The 15184-nt window shown below is 40.7% G+C and overlaps 1 protein-coding gene across 1 annotated transcript in view; it reads right to left on the reverse strand.

Moving 5' to 3' along the window:
• Nucleotides 1-15184, reverse strand: part of usp43a (ubiquitin specific peptidase 43a) — a 160943-nt gene that overhangs the window by 139294 nt on the left and 6465 nt on the right. The window contains exon 2 of the mRNA XM_046047143.1: nucleotides 11942-12100. Coding sequence (XP_045903099.1) covers nucleotides 11942-12100 — 159 coding nt within the window. The remainder of the gene's footprint in view (nucleotides 1-11941; nucleotides 12101-15184) is intronic.

The raw sequence follows: 15184 nt of genomic DNA on the forward strand, positions 1-15184 counted from the left end.
TCATCATATTATCATGACACCGAAAGTCAATAAACAAAAAATGACCACTTTAAAGTAATCTGAATTGTACATAGAAGTTATTTTGTACCTTTACCTTGAATGAGATATTTGATTAAGTAACAATGCTGCTTCTGTTTAAAAGGTCTGTGGTTTAAGTCCCACAAGGTCCATGTCTGTTTTTTTAAACCCTTTATGCTTCTACATAATCTGCCACACTGGCAAAATAACACTTAAGCCTCACTAAAACCATGGGAAAACACACATACACCCATGCAGAGCCAACCACAATCTAATGTGTCACACTGCAAATCTGAACAGTTTTTTTTATTTATTTATTTTTTTTATACAATTGGTAACACGCATTTCTCAATACAGAGTTTACTTTCTCAAAACTCTTCTGACAGTGAGCACAGCAGAAGTCAATGTGGAATAAACTCTTGATGCCTTTCCATTGTTTTGACACAAAATGCATTAATGACCACATCTTTCAAAATTCATGAATTGTTATCTCACCAAACTCAACCACCAGCAAACTTCTTTGTATAATTACACTCCATTTTACACATTTCCATGTGTAAAACATTTTGTTCAAAACCCAACATAACTCAAAATTACTGTAAATTAGACTGGCTACATTCTGCAGACAGCTACATCTAAAAAGAAACGAAAAAGCATAAACTCCTGACTGGGACATACAACACTGAGCACCTCAATCCATTTCTTGATTGCCTCTATGAACGACTTGTGAGGAAGATGGACAAGTGGTTTTTCGTTTGCTACGTATACAAATACAGAAAAAGATACTTCAAAGACTTTAGTCTTTGGTAGTGTAGGTCACCGTGTTGCTGTTGGAAGACAAATGAGTGAGTGTTCTGGCACAAGAGTTGATGCTGAGTTGTGCATGAAGTGTTTAGTTTCCATTAGTACATTTTGGATGTGAGGTTAACTGTTGAAGAGTTTAAAAAAAAAAGTGAAATAAACTCTATAAAAACGTGAGAGGTAAAAACTGTATGTAACACTGAGAAGGTAAAGGGGGAAAAATGCAAACACAGAAGAACCTGTCTTTCGTTCTTACTAATATTTTTCACTTTTTTAAAACATCACTGTTAACTGAATTGTATGACTTAATATGAAACTTGGATTTGAATGAGGTATACATATTTTCCTCGCAGTTCCGGCCAAAGAGGACAATTATGAACAATGCAGAACAAGTGACAGAAACAGGTCAGACTGCATCGCAGCCACCAGTCATGTTTCACAGGCCTGCAAGCGCCAGGAAGACACAACCACATAAGGAAGAAAGGCTTGTAAAGGTAGGTGTGGTAGAAGTTACACTGAACAATGAATGTGCAGGACAGGCTCCGTTCACTTGAATAAAACCAACAAAAAGCATGTCAACATCTTTTTTTTTAGTTTTCACCAGCACCAACAGGACTGTTCCCAACGCCAAACGCTGATCACACAAAAGACAGACGATAATGAGTGTGAAAAATGTTAAAGAAATGCATCTGAGGAATTAAGGCAGATTGGTTGTTTCACTCCATGTCAGAATTACTTCAGGGTGACAACGTGAGCGACTAATAGCCACCAGGTATCTTTATCTCCACATTAATTACTGCAAAACCCACATGTGAGATTCATACCTGAATCCACAGAGCTAATTTTACACCTTTCATCCAATCTATTCTACAGTACCTTATCATAAAACCTGCTGTGTAAATTCAACAGGGATTATAACAAAGCAGATGCAGTTCAGGAAATAACTAAATAAGGTGCCAAAAACAGGGACAGGTTAAATTCTACTCATCACCATGCACAATGTCAGACTTAACACCTGTAGTTTATTTTGAGTCCCAAATACACACTATTGCCGTAAATTCTCACCAAATCTATGGCTGAAAGTAATCCCCATCAAATACAATATTTATTCCTCTTTAAATACCATTCACTATGGTTAGTAAATTACTTTGCCTTTTTTAAAAAGTGAAAGCATATATTCATGACTCGTTTTTAAAGATTTACGCCTCTAGTACAAACCATGGGCTTGGGGCTCAAAGCCACAGACAGGGTTGGGAAGTTGGGAAGTACTGAGAGACGGACTAATACACTGTTGCACTTTATTCTCAGTTTTTAGAGCACACATCAAAAATGTTTAAATTCAGGTCATGTAATATGAGCATGTGTGTTTGTACGATAGTAATTAATTCCTTTTCTCCCAGGGCCCATAAACTCTTGATATACTATGTAAGACACACCTTTTTAATCCGCTGGGAGACCTAAAATTTACTTTCAGCTCTTTATATAGAGTCCTAATAAAAAGGATATAAAATTATGGAACGTGAAGGCCATTAAATTCAACATTTCTGCAGAGCTTTTTATGACAAGGTTCATCTTTTATGCTCAAAATGTAAGAGCTGAATTCAGCAGCATTTATTGTACAAGTCTAACTTCCATTCACTTCCCATAGTCCTCAATTCACCCTCATCTTCATTAAAAGGTCCCTCTCCAACTCCACTCTATCTCTACTTTCCTCTTAGTCTGACTTTTGCTTTCATTCTGGTTCTCCCTCACTTGCTATGGACAGAAGTTTATCTTTCAGATGTTCTTGAACTATTTAAAGGACATCCTTTGAAACATTAATGTACTTAATTAAATGTTTCTGAAGAAAAGTTGTGAATATTTCATTCACGTATTAGGATCCATTAAAAGCCTTTTACAGTCAATGTCCACCTGCATGCTGGTGTAAGTGTCTGTGATGCTCACCTTGGATTACTGTACCGCATCTGTGTGTGTCTCTGTGTACATGTGTGTGTTTACTGGCAGGGGAGCTGGAAAAAGCATGGAGAAAAAACACACTCACCTAAAAAAAATAAATAAATAAAAGAGGATCACTGCTTGGTATGATGGGAAGCTAAGAAAAAGAAAAGAGCAAAGGAGAGAGCAAGCAAGGGCATATCTGTCTGCTCTTGTCAAACATGCAAGAGAGGGTTTTAAAAGCTCATCTTGAAAAACTCTTCCACCCGCTGTCACACATGAACACACACACGCACACACACAGAAAGGACACCAGTAGGAAGGAAGTGCAGAAGACAGGAGGTGGTCAGTAGGATGTACCTGCCGCTATCTCCTGAGCATAAATCAATCACTGGGCTAATGTTGCTGCCACATATGGATCTCCATTGTCAATCTGTGTGTGTGCAACTGTTTTGCCCCCTGAGAGGACATATTTAATTTTTCATAACCTCCCACAGCATGGCATTTCAGTCACAGCGTTCCACTGTACGGCTGCTCCACGGCTGGGTGGGTGGGGTTTCTACTTCAAATCAGTCTACAAAAGAAACCTGGCTAATCTGGTTTCTACTATCCTCTACGTTACTTCTGCACGGAAATGTCATCCTTGATTTCTGTTAATTCCACTTCGTGCTAAACAGGCCTATGTAGATTTTTAGCAGTCATCCCCATGACAGCCAACCTTGTCCCTAGAGATGTTTTGTTCAGCTGTGTGGTGGTTTTGTTTAGCGTTAAAGCAGGGTTATAGTATTTTGAGCTGATGCTGAACCTGATGAGGAGACCTGTAGAGAACAGAATCGGTTTTATGGATAAGGGGCTTGGATTCCTCTGGCAGGATAGTCATCAACATACCGCCATTTTTGTGTGACTTAATGTAGTCTGGCAAGACTATCGATATATTTGCTTTAGATTTCAAGAGGGGTACAAAATAAATGATTGACAGTTCTCCACTGACTGGATGAACATACCAACTGCACTTCTAATTTTCAATGTGGAAAAAGTGTCCACCAAGACCAGTTTCTGATATATTTAAGGCAGTTGCATAATCATGCTTACTTTTAATCTATGACACCTGGTTGCAGTTTACACCCAGTCCATGCGTAGTTAATTTTAACTCCCCCAATTTAATACATTAAAGTCTGTTTACAGGTGTTGGAGCGTAGGCTACTATGGCATATTTGATGTTCATATTTGAAAATCCCAACCCCCATGACTACTCTCAAAAATGAAGTACTAATGTCCTCTGGCCTTTCTTCCTTCCTTGCTTGCTTTCTCTCTGGGCACTGTGTGCACAACAACATATAAGCATTGTGTGGATGGTATCAATTCAGAGGTGACACAAAGGAATGCAAAAGAGCTGCTGGAGCTGAGCAACTTCATTCACAGGGCAAAGAAAACTGCAAAGTCGACAACTTTCATCTCAATACACACAACAGCACAAACCCCCACAGAAGAATCCAAATTCCATCTCTGCGGAAGTCTAACAGAGTTGCAGGAAAGGTGGAGTGATAGGGGATGAGAAGGCCTACTCACTCATTCAACCCTCGCTAGCTGATAGATCGAGACATTACGTTAGGAAAGAGGCTTAAAAAAGACACTTGAACAGGCTAAGTGAATTATGGATGAGGCGGTGGAATGGAAGAGAAGAGAAATATTTGTTGAGAAATATTTCAAAAAGCAGAGGTTTCCATCAAAAGGTTCTTCCCCTCCTCCTGTGTAAATCCTATTAGATGGGTAGGATAGCACAGGGGGATTAGCTGACCCCGTCCACTCTGTCCAGACGGTTCACAATGATAAAGTATTGAAACTCTCAGAATGACTCCTAAAATTCTCATTGTATAGCCTAAGTCATTGTTGAAAGGAGCGGTAGTCAGCAGAAGCCATCACAGCAACAATATGTTTTAAGATTGTTTTTCCCAAATTTCTGCAACATTAACCTTTTAGAAAAAATCCAGGATGTCTCTTTCAAGTAACCTCACTCTCCCTCTCTCAGGAGGAATTTGCGGCATCTCAGAAATGTCACTTGCAGTTAAAATCGGGTTGCCGGCCAAGTGTTGGGTGGTGGCTTTGTTACGCGGCTTTGATGTAACCCGTGTGAGATTGAGAGCAAGAGGTGAGAAGGGAGCTGAGCCGGTGAAGGATTGTGGGTGACAAGGCAGCGACCAAAGGCTTCAGAACACACCAACTTCACCTGGATGTGACACAAACACCAGGGGGAGGGCAGGAAATAATGGTTACTGGAACCCCCACCAATCAGTCATGTTCTGATGCAGCCAGAGAAAATGTTATATAACTTAAATAAAAGGCTATGCCAGGATCAGAATGCTTGATATCAATCCAATAATGGCCTGGTGGTCTGTTGGTAATCAGTCAAATACTAATATTAATTATTTGTGGTATAAAGTTGATTTGCAAGTTCTAAGTTCTGAATGAGTTCAAAGTTGTTTTTAAAATCTGATAAATACTATAAATGATTTGTGTGTAAAATATTAACAACTGCTTTTTGACTCTCTCTCAGCAACTCTCTGGGGAAAAAGTAAGTTATTTAATTACTTATTGAACTTATAATATTATAATAACATAATACTAATAATTACTGTCATTCTGCAACAGCAATGGGTTACTTGAAGATTTTTTTTTTCAGTTATTTTAGATATCTTCTGCTTTATGTTGTGCCATAACAGCTCTTCATAGTTCTATACTGTAAAGGACAACCTGTCAACAATCTTGTCTAAATTCTTTTATAGTTTTTTTAGAAGAAGCAGGGCTACATAGTTTTCACACAAAACACAATGATGTTTTTGACTGGAACCAGGGAGGTGGATGTGATATCAGAGCATTAATGCCCTGACGACTGACACAGAAAAAGGAGACACCAGATCAAGGACCCATCAACCTCTCCCTGTCCCCCAACCTGTCAACTGATTCATCTTATCCATTGACATTTGCTCTCTGCCCCCCCCTGAAAAATATGAGCCGAAATCGCACGGAGAGCTATCAAACTCACTATTTCTTTCCCTGTCGATAAGAGGGCTTGCTTGCTTCACCACATCCACTGACCCGATTTCAAAGTCTTTGCAGTTGGCTCCGAGGCCAGGGGATTTTTCTCTCCCTCCCTCCACAGTCAACCCTCCTGGGGCGGAGAGGCCGACCACTATCGACATTTAAACTGGAATAATGCATGCATAATGCTTTGGCACTGGTGATGCACTGGCAAACCTCATGTCCCACTACTGTCCATAGGGTAAGATGGACGAGTTTTTAAATGCACTCAAAATGGAACTGTGCTCCATGTGCTCACTCAATGAACACTGGGAAATTTATGCCACTCTCTGATAATATGAAGCTTGAGTTTGTTGGTTTGAGTCATTTTTCTCACCAGACATATCAGGATAAGCCAATCATCCTCATGTTGTGAGAACTGCTGAGGCCTAAGGGGAGAATGTAATACACCAGTTCTGAGTATGATCTTGACCTTTAATATCATGTAATCTGCCATGGCTCATAGGCAGTGGCAGCTATGTTGAACACTGCAACATTGGGTCAAGAAAAAACACCTCTCTCTCTCTTACAGCCATTCTTCCATCTTCTCTAACACTTGCTGGAAGACAAAGGCTACCAGTTTTGCAACATGCATGCCAAAGGAGATGACATTGATCTTATCTGATCAGCGTTTGCTAAACAAAACCACAATGTTTTTCATTTATATTTTTTTTTTATAACCACTGTCATCTTTGTCTTTTGCTGACAGTGGGAAAAGAATGATGATTTGATATGTTACTGTGCACAAAGCTTTGAATTCACTGTGGTCTTCTGTTAGCCGGTAAGGAATGCTGCTGATGTGATGCCAGTGAGACGAGAGGGAAACCAAGCAAGTTTAGCGAGTTCCCACTGGAAGGAACATTAACATTACTGAGCTGTCTTTGTGTGTGTTCACAGTCTTGTATTACCTAATGATACTTGGGTGGAGCTGCTGGACTGGTCATGCTGCTCGTACAGCAGGTGTGCTGCACAAAAAAAAGTTTGTAACATTGCTGGATCCTTCAACATGCCACACAATAACACAAATATGCTTCTTTGAAATGGTATACATTGTGTAATGTACTGCATCACACATTAGCTTATACATTTATTTACCAGTTTATAAGGTTCACAGCTTAGCAGTTAGCTTAGCTTTTTGATACTTGTTGGGTTTTGGTTAACACTGTGTCAGAAATGTTAAACTCTATGTTCAGTTGGTAGGCTCTAATAAATCTTGGGTTTTACTTGGGTGTATTATATTGTTGCTAATGTTTTATCCACCTAATTCACACGTTAGTATGCGTCAAGGGACCGTGAAAGAATAGCTGAGTCTAGCTAATGGGAATCCAAATAAATCAATAAATCCATCAATCCAGTCTCTAAACCCCTAGCCAGTTCAGGCTGTTCACCTAACATGTCTTTGTACGAGAAAACTGCAGCACCTACACAGACACACAAGTCCTAAATCAATAAATAAAAATCCAACTATGTTCACAACCCTTAAATACCATGCACCATAAACATGCACATCTGTCTTCACCAGAACAGCATATGTAAACAAATAGGCCACTGATATAGTGAACATACTGAAGAAGTGATATGTACAATAATAAAGATTCTTTCGCATGTAAAAAGGCAGCCTAGGAATAAACAAAACATCATAGTGCAGTTTAATGACGCAATCCTCAATGGCGTAAAGATGTACATGAATGTCAAAATGTGCTGGTTTTAGTCTTTTGTAGCTGTGGAAAAAATGACATACAAAATTTCAGCTTGGTTAAGTCGATACCAAAATACAGGACATTGCTTAAGAAAAATCTGAAGTGTATGGGTGCGTCAGGAGAAGAATGAAGATGAACTCCAGGCCAAGGTGCTAGTCACTAAATGTCTTTGAAATTGACAGGGACAATGTTGATACTGTTAAATGTCTGTCAGCTCAGCATGACCTGTATAGTCCTAGATGCATGTTTCCCAGACTCCAGTGACAGACAAAGCAATCAAAGTCACTTCACTTCCTCCCTCTGCCTTAACTGCTCCACTCAGCCACCACTCCATCTTTCTGTCTTCCCACCTGACCGGCCACAGGAGTTCAATTATCATCTGACTCAAAGGTTCTGTAGAAAGTTCAATAATCAGTGTCAACAAAGAAGAATGCTACCTGATTTCAGCCCAATGTATTCATGAAAATGTTACAGGAAGTGGGACGAGCATTTCATTTTAGAAAATCAGATGACATTTCCTCCTTGTGTGAAAAGGCCAGAGATTTTGTTCTTCTCTGCCTCACAGCAGCAGCGGAGGAAAGCCGGCTTTATGATACCATGATTCACTGGCAGCCTAATGAGAGCCACAGCTCTAAGCTGTTTATGTGGCATAAAGGCTGCCTCTATTAGTGCTGCAGTTAGAGTGTGGGAGCTGGGCATTGGGCGGCAGCGCAGCGACAGTTCAGCTCCTAACAATATTCATTTACTAACAGGACTGGACGTCGTCAGCTGGCAGCTCAGTGAGGCCCAGAGTGGAGGCAGAAACGGAAACAGGATGATACTTAGCAAATGCAATTAAACACAAGGGGTTTGTCACAGAGTGTGCTGATCAGAGCAGGTCTTCTTATCCAGTATTTAATGCCGTAATGTGCACACAAATACAAACACTGTTATAGTTACGCATTCAATTACATACTGTATTATACTGTATGTAAGTTGAACAGAAATAGACTGATTGAAAGGTCTAAGAAATCAAATAGTGAAAGTACTGGAACACTTCCCTACTGCAGTCAAAGCTGTATGGAGAACAATAAGTAAATAAAGAAAAAAGTGCAGGTTAACTGTATTACTTTGCAACAAAGGAAACAGAGTACAAGAATAGGATGAAAAAGACTCCGTTTAACCATGTGCTGTATAAAATCATATCCACAAAAATACAGTGCAATTTGTAAATATGTACAATTTACTCTGTACACACATATTTTAATATTTTAATTTGATATGATTTTACACAACACAAATGTAAAAATACATGTTTTGGGTAGTGAGATATTTGTGTATATTTTTTTTTACAGATCTCCGCAGTACACATTGGACAAAATTCCACAAATGTGTAAAAAGGAAGTTACAAATGTAACATGAGCCACAAATTGACAGAAAGCAATCTGCAAATGTGCAAAAACTGTTTTGTGAGTAGAAGTCACTCTGTATTTTTGTGGATATGATTTTACACATCACAAATGTAAAAATACATATTTGTAGATAGTGAAATATTTGCGCATCATAGTACACATTTGTGGATTGTTTTCTGTGGGTTACAAATATTAAAGTCCAATAAAATTTTCCATAACAAAGAACTTGTCTTGGTACTTGTCTTGTAAGATCTTAGTGCTGCATTCGACACCTTTGACATCACATCCTATTACAGAGACTCGAATTTTTAATTGGCAGTAAAGGAACTGCACTACGCTGATTAACGTTCTATTTCATCAGATCAATCTCAGTTTGTACATGTTAAAGATGAATCATTCATGCACGGCAAAGTTAGTCATGGTGCTCCACAAGGATCTGTGCTTGGACCAATCCTGTTTACATTATGCTTCCTTTAGCCAATATTATTAGGAAACACCCCATAAACTTCCATTGTTATGCAGATGATTCCCAATTATATCTATTAATCAAGCCAGATAAAACCAGTTAGATAAAATTCAAAAGACAAAAACCTGGATGACCTGCAATTTTCTGATGTTAAACTCAGACAAAACTGAAGTTATTGAACCTGCCCCCAAACACCTCAGAGGCGCTAGAGCTACACCAGAGTTACTCGAGATGGCATTGCCCTGGCCTGCAGCACCACCGTGAGGATATGTCCTTCAACTTCCACATAAAACGGAAGGTTCACGGATGAAATATTCCACGCATTTGTTACTTCTGGGCTGGATTACTGCAATTCCGTGTAATCACACTGCCCAAATAAGTCCCATAAGACTCTCCAGAATGCTGCAGCACGTGTACTGACCAGGAAAAGAGATCACATCTCTCCTGTATTAGCTTCTCTGCACTGGGACCCTGTAAAATCCAGAAGAGAATTTAAAATCCTTATGCTCATCTACAAAGCTCTTAATGGTTAGGCACCATCTTATCTTAAAGAGCTCATTTTACCTTATTATGCTACAAGAACCCAGTTTGGGTTTGGGATGCAGACATCATCTCCACATTTCAGAGCAGGCTTAAGACTTGCCTCTTTCAAAAAGCTTATAGTTAGTGCTGGTTCATGTGAGCCCTGAGGCATCCCTTAGTTATGCTGCTATAGGCCTAGACTGCTGGGAGTCTTCCCATGAGACAATGAGCTCCTGTCCCTCTCTATCTGTATGCATTTTTATCCCATCATGGCATGTTAGTAATTCAACTTCTTCCCTCTTTCGTAGGTTTGTGGGTTCTCGTCTCTCTCCTCGTTACTGACACTTTAAGCAGGTATTTCTGCCTCCTGAGCTAAAGAGTCTGGATCTGTGGTTGCAGCTACCTACTGTTCCTGCTCGACGCCCACTGCTACAATTATTATTATTATTCCTATTTTTATCATCATTACCCCCCACCCCACCCCACCCACAAAAACTGGTTGAGGCAGATGTCACTCACCCTGATTGTAGGTTCTGCTCAAGGTTTCTACCTGTTACCTGTACCTACCTGAAGCTTTTCCTTACCATTTTCACCAAGTGCTTGGTCATGGTGGGAACTATTTGGTCTCTGTAAACAATATTACAAAGAGTATAGTCCAAACCTAAATAACATTTTAATAAAATTGATAAAATTGAATACAATTTGTTTCTGTCTATGTGAAACAATATTGCTAGTGACACAAGGCACATTTCAAGTGCATAAATTTATACTGGCTTTTTGGACTTGGCAAGCACTGAAGTCAGACACTAGTCATGATAAAAAGTAATCACCTCAGTCATGACTTGTCTGTCCTTCATTACCTCTCACCGCATCACATCCAGTCCTGGCTCCTCTCCAAGTGCAAGGTTGCATGGTGAACATCCCACAGAGACAGAGACAGAGAGAAATACACAGAAAGATAGCGAGAGACAGGGAACGGATGCCTGCCTCTTCAACAGCTTCTCCTTTTACATCTCACAGGAAAAGGACCACTGCACACAAAGGTTCATTTCAAACTAAGGATTAGTGGATTTCAACTAAACTGCAGGTGGAAGAACCACAATGGCACTCATACCTGCATCACTGCATCATTGACTCTTCACAGAACCAGCTCCATTCTGGGACCTGTGAGGTTACTGGCTTTGAAAAGACAGACTCCTTCTGAAAAATCTCTTGGTGAACATGTGTGAAGCAATTTCTTTGACTAGAGTTAAAAAAACTTGTTCTTTTTTGATCTTTTCACAGGAGGATGGCCATAGAGTGGACCAATTATGACGTCTGCCATAGAAAGCTTGGCCTGCATCATATAACTGTATCCCAAACTGATGCCCTGCTCTGATTATACAATGGCCTCAGCATGTTTCTGCACCTGAAGATGGATCATAATGGAACGCAGCTGTGTACAAAAACAAATGTGAAATTTGACGGGTTTTGATGCAGCGTGAATGTGCCAGACGGAGCTTAACGTGGAGCAGCAGATTTCTGCTTCTACTGCCTGTGAACAAAACTGAATTTGGAGAAGAGACTGGATGGGAAGATTCAACCTAGAACAATTTCAAACATATTCCTCTAGGTTTCTTCTCGCATTCTTATTGAGTGGAGCAAATCGCATCTCTTACAAGTCATCTTTATACATCTTGCAAAGAAAATCACACATTTGAAGTGACTGGGATGTCTGGGATGGCTCGGGGATTCAGTAAAATGTGACCTGCTCACATTTGTCATCAAGAAAACCAGCTCAACAAAACTGTGTACCAATTTGTTTTTAGCAGTGAGGTAGGTGATACAGTGACACAGGAGCTTTGTGTGTATTTGTGTGTGGGTGTGAGACAGGGAGAGATAGAGGAAAGGATACATGTGACGGAACTCAAGCAGCTACAACTTTTACACCTGACGACCAAGTCAAGTTTCATTACTAAATGCTATGAAATAGCAGTAGCAACAGCAGTATCTGCATTGTAAATAAGCCGTGATCACATTTATCATTTTACCTTTGCGTTGGCTTTGGTCTTGCTGCTGCTGCTGCTACTGTTGTTGTTGGGGCTGGAATTAGCATCTTCATGAACTCTGTCCAAAAGCCAGAGGAGGAATTCGAGGGCATCATGCTGAGAGTTTCCCCGAAACTGAGAGCTGTACTTGGCCACAGTGCTCTAAGGAGAGAAGAGACATCATAATTAGTCTGTCACTTTGGATGATTTGAAAAGTCATTAAATAGTGACATCCATCCTAACAAAACGAGGCCATGATCACATGGAACACTGGGAAAACATTGTTTTTGTTAAGAGTTGGTTCGGCTTGACACACTCAGGAAAGAGGTGGGAAAAAATCAGGGACATGTCTCTCTTATCATCAATTAATGCAGACTCATTTGAAATCATCTGTCAGACATTATTTGGCTATGATAAAATCATGTAATAAAGTCATTCACACTTATCTTTGGACACTGCACTCTATAAAAATAGGAACTGTTTTATCAGTAAAAAAGTCAAGTGCAAAAGATGAAGAGGCAGAGCGCACTAATCACAATAGACCGCACAGAAGATACACATTGCAAATCACGTTATCTGGCCCAAAACATTTTCAGCAATGTAAATTATATTGTCAGACAGGAACACCAAGTTCAAACTGCTGTTCATACTTTTTTAGGACTGGATTTTAGGACTGTGGTTGTTTTACAATAATGTACAGCCACATCAGTCACTCATGAGCCATTTGTGGTGCCCAATAACATTTAAAGAAAAACAAACAACAAAAAAAACTGTTCTCCAAACACATTTATACACTGCATACCAAATGACAACTCACACAGAAGTTATCCCAAACCTGACAGGTCATTCTAGAAAAAAGAACAGTCACACGGTCTAATTCAACTATAAGGAAGGAGTTGTGAGTTTATGAGTCAGACAGAGAAAATGACACACAACAAACTATCGACAGCATTAACACAACACTGGATGGCTACCTTTCCGTCTCTCTCCCTCTCTGCGTGTGACTGACAGGATCCAGGCTCAGCTCCACACCTCATTAAAAACCACCACACCATACCTACGGTATGTCATCATCTAAATATAAACACAAGAGGGAGCCCCCCCCCCCACCTGACGGAGATAGCCCGCTAATGAGCTTCATCACTATGAGGAAGCCCTGACAGGGGATGGAGGGATGAGGGACAGATGGAGAGAGGGAGCAGTGATGTAAGGGAGGAGAGGAGTGAGGGAAGGATGCTGGCAGAGCTTCAACAGACCTGCGAATGTTTTGTTGTCTCCCTATCAAAAGGACGGCACAGTTGCAGCTGGCCCAGAGATGAAAAGTGAGAAAACGGAGGCAGCACAGTTTCTCAAAGTTACCAACAAAATACAAGGGGACAAAAACACTAAGGCAAAGAGAAAGACGGGCAGTTTCCAAGGTTACAGTGAGTCTGGGCACAGAAACCTGATGGCATCAAGAGGTTACGACTTCATTAAGATGAGGGGATGACTTCTCCACTGGCCTCATCTCTGCTGCCTACTCTGTGTGTGTGTGTGTGTGTGCGCCAAAGCTGGTGATGGGAATTTTGTTCATCTATTTGGTATCTGTTCACAGTGGTGTCTCTCAGAGTGTCTCTGGTTAAATGTGCCACACAGCCTCAAAAGCACTTTAAAAGATTTGGCAAAGTTGTATTCCCAAGCTTTAAGTCTTGTTTAATTGAATTCTTGTAAGGGGAGAAATGAAAGGAAGAACAAAACGAATAAGATGGCGAGGACAAAGACAAAGAAAACAATTGCAGATTAGTTGAAATGTCGAGTTCCTCTGCAAACACTTGCAGTGTTGGAAGCTGACCTGGGCTCAGCTCTGGTGGGATCTTAAGTGTTTGTTGAGCAAACGCGTCAGAGCCAGTCAAGGAGAGGACAAAGGTGGGTGTAAGAGTCAACTTTTTGAAAGAACTATTGATCAGCCAAGAGACAAGGATCAGATTCTCAACCCACACCTGACTGGGCCTGACCCGATGTGGTGGATTCTGGCAGCATTTCTCTTAATGTGTTGTAGCTTGATGTAAGCTTCATTTCATTTATTGATTTTATTCAGTTTTTCTCAGTATATCAGAGCATGTAGAACAAAACTGTCTCTATTTTTCCATAATATAGGGCTATTTACTGCAATCTTGCAACATCCCCTGCTTCGACACCCAGATGTCTATTTTAGAGTCCTGTCTTGCTACCTTTGCTTCACCTCACACCGTTACCCCCTCACGCCCTCGCCACATCCATCCTCCTACTCTGTAAACAATGACTGATCCGAGTGCTGACAGACCAGGAATTTACTACAACCATACATCAAGCAAATGTCCCTCCTCTCTCTCTCTCTTTCCCTAAAAAAAACATTTACACCACCTCACCTCATCGTTGTCCAGCGTGCCAAACAGGCCGGGATGGATTTCTCCGTGACAGAAAATGATACTGACAAATTATGACAGGGTATGATGACCTTAAGAGGAACTGCACACTCTTTTCCACACTCTACCCATCCCCCCCAGGTGTGGCTGGAATGAGGCTGGATAGAATCTGTCATTACTAGCAGCTCCATTTGCCATTTCATTTTTCAACAGCCTGGTGTTGCCGGCTCACCTTTGCTGTCAGAACAGACCGGACGCAGAGCAGTCATCACTTACAACCTCCACTTATTCCTCTCTCCCTCCCCTCACGCTGTGTTTCATCTATCCTTTTCCATTCTCACACACACACACACACACACACCCTCACGGTCCTCTTTCTTTTCCTCTCTATTTTGTCTTTTTCTTTCCCCTCTATCATGCAAGAACCATTCCCTCCACTAATCAGTCCCAGCTGAGCTCCAGCCAGCCCAGCTTACCCCTAGAAAACACACACATACACACACAGACGAGCCTCTCTTAGTAGTGTTAGCACCAGTCCTTCCCTGCCTCCTCCTCCTGCTGTCCTCCTTCCAAATCTGCTACTTCCTGTTTTACCCTGGGCCACAGTGGATTCACCTCCAGAACAATGGAGAACTAGGCAGGTATTTTTGATGACATATCTAAGTGCTATGTCTTGGAATCAGACCTTTATTTTCTCTGCAACGCTGAGAGGCTTGGAAACCCTTCAATAAAAAGGTTCCAGCGAGTCAAAATTGAACAAAGCCTGCGTGTCTGCAGATGTCGCCGGCGTGGGATTTACAGGCGATCAGTAAGAAATAAGAAGGGATGAGATGCGATGGAAATAATCGCCTCTGAATGGTTC

Source organism: Micropterus dolomieu, linkage group LG04 (assembly GCF_021292245.1).
Source record: "Micropterus dolomieu isolate WLL.071019.BEF.003 ecotype Adirondacks linkage group LG04, ASM2129224v1, whole genome shotgun sequence".
In the NCBI taxonomy this organism is placed as follows: Eukaryota; Metazoa; Chordata; class Actinopteri; order Centrarchiformes; family Centrarchidae; genus Micropterus; species Micropterus dolomieu.